Source organism: Dasypus novemcinctus, chromosome X (genome assembly GCF_030445035.2).
Source record: "Dasypus novemcinctus isolate mDasNov1 chromosome X, mDasNov1.1.hap2, whole genome shotgun sequence".
NCBI classification, from domain to species: domain Eukaryota; kingdom Metazoa; phylum Chordata; class Mammalia; order Cingulata; family Dasypodidae; genus Dasypus; species Dasypus novemcinctus.
This window is the reverse complement of record NC_080704.1, coordinates 81,205,312-81,216,827: the sequence shown is the minus strand read 5'-3', so window position 1 is coordinate 81,216,827 and position 11,516 is coordinate 81,205,312. Positions and strand designations below refer to the sequence as shown.

The 11,516-nt window shown below is 38.6% G+C and overlaps 1 protein-coding gene across 1 annotated transcript; it reads right to left on the bottom strand.

Moving 5' to 3' along the window:
- Window positions 1-5,426: 5,426 nt before the first annotated feature.
- On the bottom strand, window positions 5,427-6,806 carry NAP1L2 (nucleosome assembly protein 1 like 2; the record flags this gene model as incomplete). The annotated part of the gene is given in 8 exon segments (XM_004485167.3): window positions 5,427-5,503; window positions 5,506-5,605; window positions 5,607-5,797; window positions 5,800-5,847; window positions 5,850-6,225; window positions 6,227-6,676; window positions 6,679-6,719; window positions 6,722-6,806. Coding segments are annotated over 8 exon segments (1,368 nt in total), but the record flags the coding sequence as incomplete, so codon positions are not given.
- Between the last annotated feature and the right edge of the window lie 4,710 nt (window positions 6,807-11,516).

Genomic DNA, 11,516 nt, shown 5'->3' with positions numbered 1-11,516 from the left:
TGCAACTCCTACACTCTGGTTTATTGGACTTACCCCACGCAGCTAACATGGAGGTGAAGAAGGTCAACCACCACACCAGGGACCCAAGAGTGCCTACAACTGAAAGCAGGTGAATTGCATCCAGCATCCATGTGGAATCTAAGTCCCCTCTCGATATAGATGTGGAGTGGACACAACCATTCCAAGGTCCACAGGATGGAGGAATAAAGTATGGATTGTAGTGGACTTACTTATATTCTATTCATGAACCATTGTGATTATTAATCGAACAAAATGTGGCGTTGGTGTGGAGAAAGTGGCCATGGTGGCTGCTGGGGGTAGAATGTGTGAGGAAGAGGTGTGATGTGGGGGCGTTTTTTGGACTTGGAGTTGTCCTGGGTGGTGCTGCAGGGACACTTTACCAGACATTGTATGTCCTCCCATGGCCCACTGGGTGGACTGTGGGAGAATGTGGGCTATGGTGTGGACCATTGACCATGAGGTGCAGCAGTTCTCACAGATATATTCACCAAGTGCAATGAATGTCTCTTGATGATGGAGGAGGTTGTTGTTATGGGGGGAGGAGTGGGTTGAGGGGTTTGGGGAGTATATGGGGACCTCATTTTTTTAATGAAACATTAAAAAATAAAGACAAAAAAAGGGGAAAAAAGATTGACATATTAAAATTAATGAAAATTATTTAAAAAATTTTGACATTGACTTTCGTTACTGTAATATCTGTTGTCCTGTATTTAGAGTGACTTTTTCTTCCTTTTTTTCCCCATTGTCTAACTTATTTTCAAGGTAAAAACAAATGAATTTATATCTCTAAGATTTCAAAGTGAGTCAGGAGGTCATCTCAGAGGTAACACTCATGCACGTCTCAGCAGGATCTCATAGACTGCCAAAGTGGATACTTCTTCAAATGGTGGGGCTCCTGAGGGCTCTCGAGAAACCCAGGTCCTATAGTCAGGGCAGATAGGTCTGGAGTTTGGTGCCTTGCTTTTGGGTCCTACTTTACAGTTTGTGCTCCTGAAAGTGACAGAGTTGGACTCAGTTATGGCTTCCCTACCCATGGCTCATCTGTCCCTTCTATTTAAACCTATACTTGGTGCTGGGATTGTAGGTGTATGGCCAGGAGACTGGGATTTTTAGGCTGTCCATGTGCCAGCTGGACCCTGAGCCTCAGCAGAGTTTCAACACCTATTCTCCAGTTCATTGGACTCACCCAGGACAACTAACAAGGAGGTGAGGATGGACAACCACCGTACCAAGGAACCGAGAATGCCTAAAAGTGCAAGCAAGAAAGTCCCATTCATCGGCTGTATGGGACTGATGCCCCCCTCAATTAGAGGTGGATTCCGCATCACCATCTCAGAATCTTCACATAGGGAAATGAACTATGGACGAGTGGACTTACTGGTATTCTCCTACAGAATTACTGTGATTCTAGCAATGGAAGAAATGACAACATTGATGTGAAGGCAGTGGCCACTGGAGGCTCTGGGTGCAGGGAGAGTGAAACAGAGGTATAATACAGGGGCTCTTTCGGGAGTTGGAAATCATCCTGAATGAAACTGCAATGACAGATATAGGTCGTTTTATATCTTCCCATAGCATGCAGAATTGTGAGGGAAGGAGTGTAAACTACAATGTGAACTATGGTCCATGCACAGTGGCAATGCCCCAGCAGGCATTTATCAATTGCAATTAATGTGACATACAAATGAAGGATATTGTTTATTGACTCTTTTTTTAAATTTTTAAAAAAGATTTATTATTTATTTATTTATTTTCCCTCTCCCCACCCCCAGTTGTCTGCTCTCTGTGTCCATTCACTGTGTGTTCTTCTGTGACCACTTCTCTCCTTATCAGCGGCATTGGGAATCTGTGTTTCTTTTTTTGTTATGTCATCTTGTTGTGTCAGCTCTCCGTGTGTGCAGCACCATTCTTGGGCAGGCTGCACTTTCTTTCGAGCTGGGTGGCTCTCCTTATGGGGCGCACTCCTTGTGCATGGGGCTCCCCTACATAGGGGGCACCCCTGCATGTCAGGGCACTCCTTGTGTGCATCAGCACTGCGCATGGGCCAGCTCTCCACATGTGTCAAGGAGGCCTGGGGTTTGAACCACGGACCTCCCGTGTGATAGGCGGATGCCCTATCCATTGGGCCAAGTCCACTTCCCTAATTGACTCTTCATAATAACCTTCTGTGGTAGATGTACAATCATTACCATATTTTTATGGATATGGAAACTGAACACAAAGTAATTTGCACAAGGTTACCCAGCTAGTAAGTTGCAAAGTTGGGATTTGAATTATGGCTGCCTGACTCTAAAGACTAACCCCTCTGCCATGTGATATATGTTATTCAATACCACAGTTTATACTATAAATTATTATGTATCTAAAAATGGAATTTTATTATATTTCCATATTTAAATATATCTTCTAGGAATGCTAAAATTATCATAAGATCCAATAGTCACCTTCCACCCCCACCACAAGACTATAATGATTGACATCTTTTTCAAAAGATAATTACAAAGAACATTAAGGTAAAATTCTATATTTAGCCACAATTAAGCCCTAAATCCTAGTATAGGACTTTATGGTTTGTAAATTGAAGCTGATGGCTTACACTCAAGCCCTAAATGTCCTTTACACTACTCTAAACGCAAGCAAAATGACCCTTCATCCCACCACAAACTATGGGAGAGATGAGAGTCTCACATTTATATGCCTGGAAAGAAATGAAAGAGAAAGAAAAAATGAACAGCCCTCAACATCTGGAAGCTGTCCTGTCACTCACAGTTAAAACATGTTTTTTACCTATTGGACATAAACCATCTCACAGGATACCAACACCATACAAAGTGTCTGTGAGACCAAAGAAATGAGCCAAAGCAAGACCACTTTATAATTTTATCTAAGTATATACAGAAACAAGGTGACTATGCCACCAACAAAATACTTAACATCCCTTATCCTGGCTAAAACAAATGACTGTAACTTCTTTACCAGTTACAGCTTTAACCTTTTTCTAGTCTGTCCTCTCTATAAATAAGATTTATTGATAAGATTTATTGATATACCAATCATAAAGTTGTCCCCACTTCCTATCAGTATCCATTCTAGAGCAAACCCCCACTACCTTAGACCCTCCACAAATCACAAAACCAAATCCCCAATTCTGCAATATGTTCTAACACCCTTTTACCAATACACCCAAAAGTTCCCTATGATGTGGCTTCTTACTTTCCGTAATAAGGAAAAAATCCAACTAGTTCAACTGCAGCTGTTTCCTTGGTGGTTATTGGCTGGAGGGCATTAACATGAGAGATACAGCAATGGCACCTGGTCTGACCTCAGAGCAGGCCTAGAAGCAGCTTACTGCTCTATCTCATGGAAATAAGAGATCATGGAAACTAAAGAAAGGGATGGGAGAGACTTCAACATGTCAGTGTCTCCTCCTGTGAATGCCAACAGAGATATTCCTGACTTTTTAATGCATAGTAACACCAACAATTAAAAGGGTCCTAATCTTTGTGCATTATTAAGGGAAGTCAGGAATTTCATAAAGATCAAGATTGACAGCAGTGAAAAATGTGAAAAAATTTATTTAAAGACTATACATTAGAAGTATATCCTGATTTAGTTTTCAAATATTATGTAGGTTTTCTCTGTCTCCCTACATCCTGTCAACTATTGCACCCTCAAAGAACAGATTGTAAGCATTTACCACTGCCGCTGGGAGAAAGATATGATATAGAGGTGGGTCCTGTCCAGACAGGAAGAGCAAAGATGTAGCCCAAAATTCCAACCCCAGTTGATTGTATGAAGATGGAACAGAGGTAAGAAAAGCAGGCAGTGTTACTTTTCTAGGCAAAAGTCTTAAGGAGGAAGCATGTTCTACAGTGGGAGAGTAAAGTCATGAGCAGAAGAGCATTTGCTCTACTTTCAGTTCAGAATTTTGTGGAATCACATCATAACCAACCTGGGATGGAAGAGTGCTTAGGCAGAAAGAATGAGACAGAGTTAACGCTTTCTAGTCACTCTCAGCTTCCATGTGGTATGGAAGGGACCCAGAAGTTCTGTTTTTGTCCCAGAGAGAAGGATTTGGTATTCACAAAGTCTGCCAAAGTGGGAAGCCAAACCTCTGAGTTTCCACACATGAGGAAGACAAAGTCATCTCTATGACAGAGTCTGATCAACCACACTCCATTCTCCCCAGACAGTGCACCCTCCAATGTCATAAAGTAATGTAAGCCCCTATACATTCCATTGATATTGTGGGAGAGTAGGCCGGAAATACGAAATACAGACTTATACGTAAAAGCCTGTTATTTATATGGAGTGTTTAAATTATTAAATAGCAATGAGTTTACTGGATTGACTAAATCGAGGTTTTTGTTTCCCTGCATCCCTGTCAAGTGGAGTTGAACTTAGGAAGATTGGATCACTTATAAACAATAAAAATATACTTTCTTTACATTTATAAGTATAGTGTTAGTAAGTTTGCATGAATGTGTAAATGTATAGAAAAATAATTGTAGAAAATAAATTAAAACATTAACAGTGGTTATCTTTGGGGAGTAGATGTATTTATTTTGGTTTTAATTAACTTTTTCTTTATTAGCATTTTCAAATGTCCTCCAATGAACATATATTTACAATCAGAAAAAGGCTAGTTTTTAATAATGAAACACATTGAAATTTTATTCACTTTATTTTGCAGAGAGGAACATGAGAAATATTTTCAAAATGGTAAAGTGATCACTTTCAATGAATGATTAAATATACACTCTACTAGTAGTTTACACAATTACATAGAACCATATGTGACAAGATTTTGAAAATACTTTGATTAACACTTCACTTATAAACAACCTCAATACAAATAAGTTTCATTATTGCTCAGTCACATAAAATAAAAGACCCTATAAATAAGCTATTAAAATAAATGTGGTTTATTTTAAATTCTAAATTATATACAGTCTTCTTTTAAACATTCAAGTTTATAATTCTACTGCATTTGTATTGCAAAATGAAGTAGTCGCAACAAAATTAAACCCACTTGCTAAAGGACTAAGAAAAAATATAAAAAACTAACAGCAAAAACCTTTCTTTGTTCCTTCAAGATCTTCTTTCTAAACAAATATTAATCTCATTTAGCACTTCTGATAAAACTCACATGAAAAAGGAATTCACAAAGATTAACCTATATAACACTATATTAATATGTCTTAAATTATTTACTGCAGTGTACATTTCTTGGAAACATTCTACTACTAAAATGCAATGTCAAAGGAATTAATATAAACGTCATATTTCTGACATACGTTTTTATAGACATTACAAGAAAAATTCAGAACACAAAACAATAATTAACTCCTTATATCTTGAGTAACATGATCTAGGGTTAATTCCAGGACCATATATACTCTACTTTAGTGATCAATGCCTTCTACTAATGCCTCAATGTTTTTGCAACAGGCTTTAACCTCCTCAGTTGCAGCAATCCAATATCATAAATAATTTTGTCAAAAATAGCATCATTAACTTCACTAACTACTTCCTCCTGCTGAGATTCAAGTGCATCAACTTAGAAAAACAACACTGATCTATCTTGGGATTATGTAAGTACATAAATTGTGACCAAGTAAAAAATCATCTTTTCCATGTCTTTTATTTGAGCCACTTCCATGAGGAGTAAAAAAATTAAAGAATGAATCCTTGAGAAATTCTTCAGTTACAGTTCAGATTTTTCCCCAGATCTGGTGTTTCTTTTTTTTCTTGATGGTTTTCAAAATGACATTTTTCCTTCATTCCAATCTATCTCACAGTCTTTGCAATATTCAATCGCAGTTCTCTATAAGGATGGGGACCATAGTAAGATAGCCTTGACTTCAGCACATAGGTCTTTGTCAACACCTCGTTTTTTAAATATTCACTGGGTTTGAAGTGAAATTCTAACATGAAGCTTAGAGGCTCACCAGAATCTGTAAACTTCACTTTAACATCTGTCAAGAGCTTCAAAATATGTTCATCATATTTCTTAATGTAAGGAGTGAGGATGCCAACTTCTTTAAAAACAGTCAGTCAAAAATCCGGAATTCCTTTAGAATCATCTTCTTCTTTCTCTTCTTCAGTTGCCTCAATGTCATCGTCGTTATTGTCACTGTCGTTGTCGTCCTCCTCAACACCATCATCATAATAGTCTTCATAATCTTCATCCTCATCCATGTGGCTTTTGTACTAGACCCTCCTCATTATCATAGGTCTCTTCCTCATAATACATTTCCTCATCATTATAATCCTCAGAGCCTGATCTACAGTCACATTCCTCTTTTGTAGTTTCATACATTGCAGTGAGGATTTGACATCTCTTTTCCAATAAAGGCCGATACAATTCAGTAAACCTTTCAAAATCATGAAATTCCCTCAGGAATTTGAATTCTAGATTGGCTGCTCTGGTTTGAAGCTTTTTGAGGGCTAACACACGGTATTTAACAGGCAGCCTTTCAACAAAGTCTGTAACTAAAAGATAACCGATAAGTCCTTTTGGATAGTCTGGGTATGAGTCCTCCTTAGTATCTTGACCTCATTCCCCATCTTTAACAGACCCAGCTGCAGCGTCTTCATTTTGTCCCCAGCCTTCCCTCCATCTAGCCGCAGCTTCTCCACAGCGCTCGCCACAATTTCTCCGCCCACCACGGCGTCTTCACCGCTCTTTCCGTGTTCCCTAGCCCCTCCATCATTACCTTATTACCAGCTTCCTCTTGAACCGATTCTTATAGTTCTTTGCGGGCATCTGACTTGGCCAATTTTCAAAACACTGCACACGCGTGTAAAGTGGCTATTCTCAAGACCAGTAGAGTTAATTTCGGTAGATAAAGATTCACCAAAGTAACAATAGTAGCAGTAGCTGAGGTAGCGGTGGAAGTCGAACCGGGGGAGCAACTGTCCAGGTTGCTGCCGGAGTATAGTAGATGTTGAGGCAACAACAGCCTGAGCTAGGATGCAGAGGATAACGCTGGATGCCATGACAGTCCCGGCAGGAGATGGCCAGAGACTACAGAAAGTCGCAATAGGCAGACCTCCGCAATCAGTAGCTGATGCAGGAGATGAGTGCTGCAGTCTGATTGCGCAGTCTCTTGGCTAGATTCTCTCGGTGTAAATAGCTTGCTGCATCATCCTCCCTCCTCCCCTCTCTCCCTCGCCCAACTCTGATCTAACCTCATTTGCCAGGTTGGAATGATTGACAAATCTTGAGCCAATAAATTATTAGATATATCAAGTTTCCAGCTCCATTCATCTTTCCAAGTTCTCAAATGTGGTTGATTTATCTACCTCCCACTTATCCTGCACTCCCCCTTTCAGGGAGTTTCCTACAAATTCAGTATTTATTACCTTATTTATTCAATTTTCAAATGATATTGTACCTTTGTAATTCCAAACAAGGTAAGCAAAAATAGTAATTAAAATGTGGCACAAGAGGAGAGGACAAGGCACCCACCTATCTTAAATCCAGCCCTTTGATTTTATAGCCCTGCAATCTGGGAAGGGAGAGTAGCTGGTGGTGGAGGTGCTTGTAAAGAGAAGTTAGAAGGAAAAACAAAAAAAAAATAGCAATGGTGATCTTTCAGCAGTGTGACTGCCAGTAATTTGAATATTCTATATTCTATTTTTCTGTAGCTTCCATGGCTATAGGACAAGCGGGCAGTTCTTTTAGATTGAAAAAGCCTCATAACATTTCCTGGGGAGAGGTGGGAGGCTGTGGGATAGGGGTTGGGCCAAATGAGGGCCTACAATGGACAGTCAATTTGCTTGTACATACCAGGCAATAAACTTTGCATGTCTTCGTATCCCGAGTCCTGACACTTTCTATTACTTGATGCTGGATTAAAAGCCTTTGGAAATTTTAAATGCTCAAATATAAAGCAATATTTCTAAAAAAAACATACAATTTGCTTGACACTTTTGAGTTAATTGGAAATAATTTAAAATTTAGGTTTAAGGAGATGGTTAAATATATGGTAAAAGTATTCAGAGGATGGAGTACTAAGCATCATTAAAAGTTTCCCCTAGATAGAGATCATTGGAGATGTTTATTTTGTCAAAATTTCCAATGCTGATGATGTATTAATTGAACAATTAAAACAAATAATATTATAAGATGAGAGTTGAGCAAAAATAAGTGACATATAAATAAGTATATACAAAACACATACATATATATACAAAACAAATAAATGATTATTTAATAAAGAGAACTGAAAATGACTGAAATTAAAATGATGGCTAATTCCAAGTTTTGGCAAGCATATGGAGAAATAGGAATTGTCAGGGAGTGCAAATTGGTATAAAATTTTGGAAAACTAGCAGAAAAAACTAAATCTAAACATGTGACTCCCCTATGGCCCAGCAATTTCATTTTTAGATATAGTAAACTACGCAAAAAAGCATGTACAAAAATGTTTAGGGACCAGCAGAATATCTCAGTTTACATATAATACCAGGAGTTTAAAATGCTTTTTGACCTGAATCAAGGGGGAAATGAAAGGGACAAATGAGTTTATATGGCTATGAGTCTCCAAAAAAGAGCCGGGAGGTTATCAGAGGGGTTGCCCTTATGGACATCTGAGCAGAGTCCCAGAGACAGATAAAGTAGATACAACCTCGGGTATTGGTTCTTCTGAGGGCTACAGAGACCCACAGGCTCTATGGTCATGGCAGATGGAGTTCAGTGCCATGTCAGTTGGCCCTTCTTTGGAGTTTGTATTTCTGTGTGATGGAGCTGGACTCAGATGTGATCTTTTTGCACAAGCCTCTCCTGTTACTTTTACCAGAATTGTAGTTGGTGCTGGGGTTTAATATATACCCAGGGGATCTGAATCTCTGGACCGAACATATGATAGCCAGGTCCTGAGCCTCAACAGACTTCAGCTCCTACACTCTGGTTTATTGGACTTACTCCACTCATCTAACATGGAGTTGAAGAAGGTCAACCACCACACCATGGAGCCAAGAGCGCCTACAACAGAAAGCAGGAGGACTGCATCCAGCATCCATGTGGAATCTTAGCCCCCTCTTGATATAGATGTGGAGTGGACACAACCATTCTAAGGTCCACAGGATGGAGGAATTGCATATGGATTAGAGTGGACTTACTGATATTCTATTCATGAACTATTGTGATTAGTAATCGAAGAAAATGTGGCATTGGTGTGGATAAAGTGGCCATGGTGGCTGTTGGGTGTGGGGAATGGGAGGAAGAATTGAGATGTAGAGGCATTTTTGGGACTTGGAGTTGTCCTGGGTGATGCTGCAGGGACAGTTACCAGACATTGTATGTCCTTCCATGGCCCACTGGATGGAACTTGGGACAGTGTGGGCTATAATGTGGACCATTGACCATGAGGTGCAGCAGTGCTCAGAGATGTATTCACCAAATGCAATTAAATTCTCATGATGATGGAGGAGATTGTTGCTATGGGGGGAGGAGGGGGGTGGGGGGGTAGGAGGTATATGGGGACCTCATATTTTTTTAATGTAATATTAAAAAATAAAGACAAAAAAAAGAAGTAACTTATGCTTTACGGCCTGGTAACTGTAAGGTTCGACCCCAGATAAATGCCCTTTATAAAAGCCAACAGATTTCTGGTATTTTGTAGCAGCTGACTAATACAATCATGAAATATCCCTTTTCAATTGTACAGTTCAACAATTTTTAAAAAAATAAAATTTACTAACCTGTGCAACTATCATAAATCAGTTTTATTAAATATTCATCATTTCATTATGATCCCTCCTGCACATTTACTGTTAATTCCTATTTCCTCTTCTACCCATGTCTCAGGCAACCATTTTCTATCATTATAGCACTGCTATTTCTGCATGTTTCATATAAATGGAATCATACAGTATGTGATCTCATGTGTCTGGCTTCTTTAATTAAGAATAATGATTTTGAGATTCATCTGTGTCATAGCCTGTTGGTGCTTTTTTTTTGTTTAATAGCATGTCATTGTATAGATATACTGTACTTTATTTATTTTTCCATTAGTTGGCAGACAAATAGGTGATTTCCAATTTTGGGCTATTATGAATTATGCTGCTAAGAATCTTTCGTGGAAGTGTTTTTTTAAGATAGCCATTCTAGTGGGTATAAATTGGTATCCCATTGTGGTGTAAATTGCATTTTCCTAATGACTAATTATGCTGATGATCTTTTCATGCACTTATTAGCATTCATATAAATATATTTTTATAAGTTTTTAAAAGATTCCCTTTTTAATCTGCTCCAAAGTATTGGAAGCTGAACTGTACAAGTTCTAGACACCCGCCCTTCCAGAACAGGTTTCTGAGCACATATTTTCTTAAATGTAAAAGTAACAGGAACCTCTACTGAAAACTGCTTGTAGGACCAGATTCAGCTACAAAAAAAGATCACAAATAACTCCTGGGAGTTAAATGACAATATGAGTACAAGAAGGGAAAGGTCACAATGTTTAATTATTAAATATACTGCTATATTTGTTTGGCAGAGTTCATGCCAGCCCCAGGCTTCTTCACATGCCAGAAAAGTAAGCTGATGATCCCCAAAGAAAAATAAATAAATAAAAAAATTCAAGCAGAGCTCCATAACACAGTTTTCCTTCAAGTTAGTTGGCCAGCACACAGTTTTCCTGACCACCAGGAACAGAAACTGGCTCCAAGGCAAATGAAAAAAGAAATTATTTCCACTTACAATATAAAAATACAGAAACTTCATCAAAGAAATAAAACTATCAAAGAAGTCTACTTCCAGCAAAACTGAGCTAGCACTGCTTTCTCTGCACTCAGTGCTGAAGTGTGGTTCTCAGCACAATGTATTAAAGAAAACTGCTCCCTTGACTGGCAGTTGCAGCATATTGATGGATAAACTCAACAGGAAATGCAATCGGTGAAAGTAGGAATGAGCAAGAAGTGTGGGGAAATTAGGATCTTGCATAAATTAGCTTAAAAGAGGGTTGTCACCAGACTACAAAAGCTCTCAGCTGCCCTTGTCTCTCCAAGAGCTTTGAATTGTCTGGGAATTAATGCAAAGTAGTTAACAGTTAATGCTGCTATTCAACTTTGCATAAATCTTTAAAAATAATTATTACAACCTAAATTCAACCAGGTAAACAGCACTACACATCTTACAGACCTACCCTGAGAAACAGAACATGCAAAACTGAGATCTGGCATTGTATCATGTTTTAATGTGAATTTAACCTACCTGTCCCATCCCACTGCCTTCTTTTTACCCTCCCCCCCTCCACGCACACACAAAACTAATTTGTTCAAGAAATGGCAAATTTGTTCTATCTGAAGACTTCAAAAAAAGACACACAGCATTTAGCGAGGCTTAAATATTTTGGAGGAACCCCACAAAAAAAGAAATGACCAAAATAACCAAAAAATGAAGAAAGTGTCTAAAGCATGATACAACATTTTAGAGCACTTTCAGATACAAGGCAGAGAAAAGGGTAAAGTAGAAAATATCTGGAACT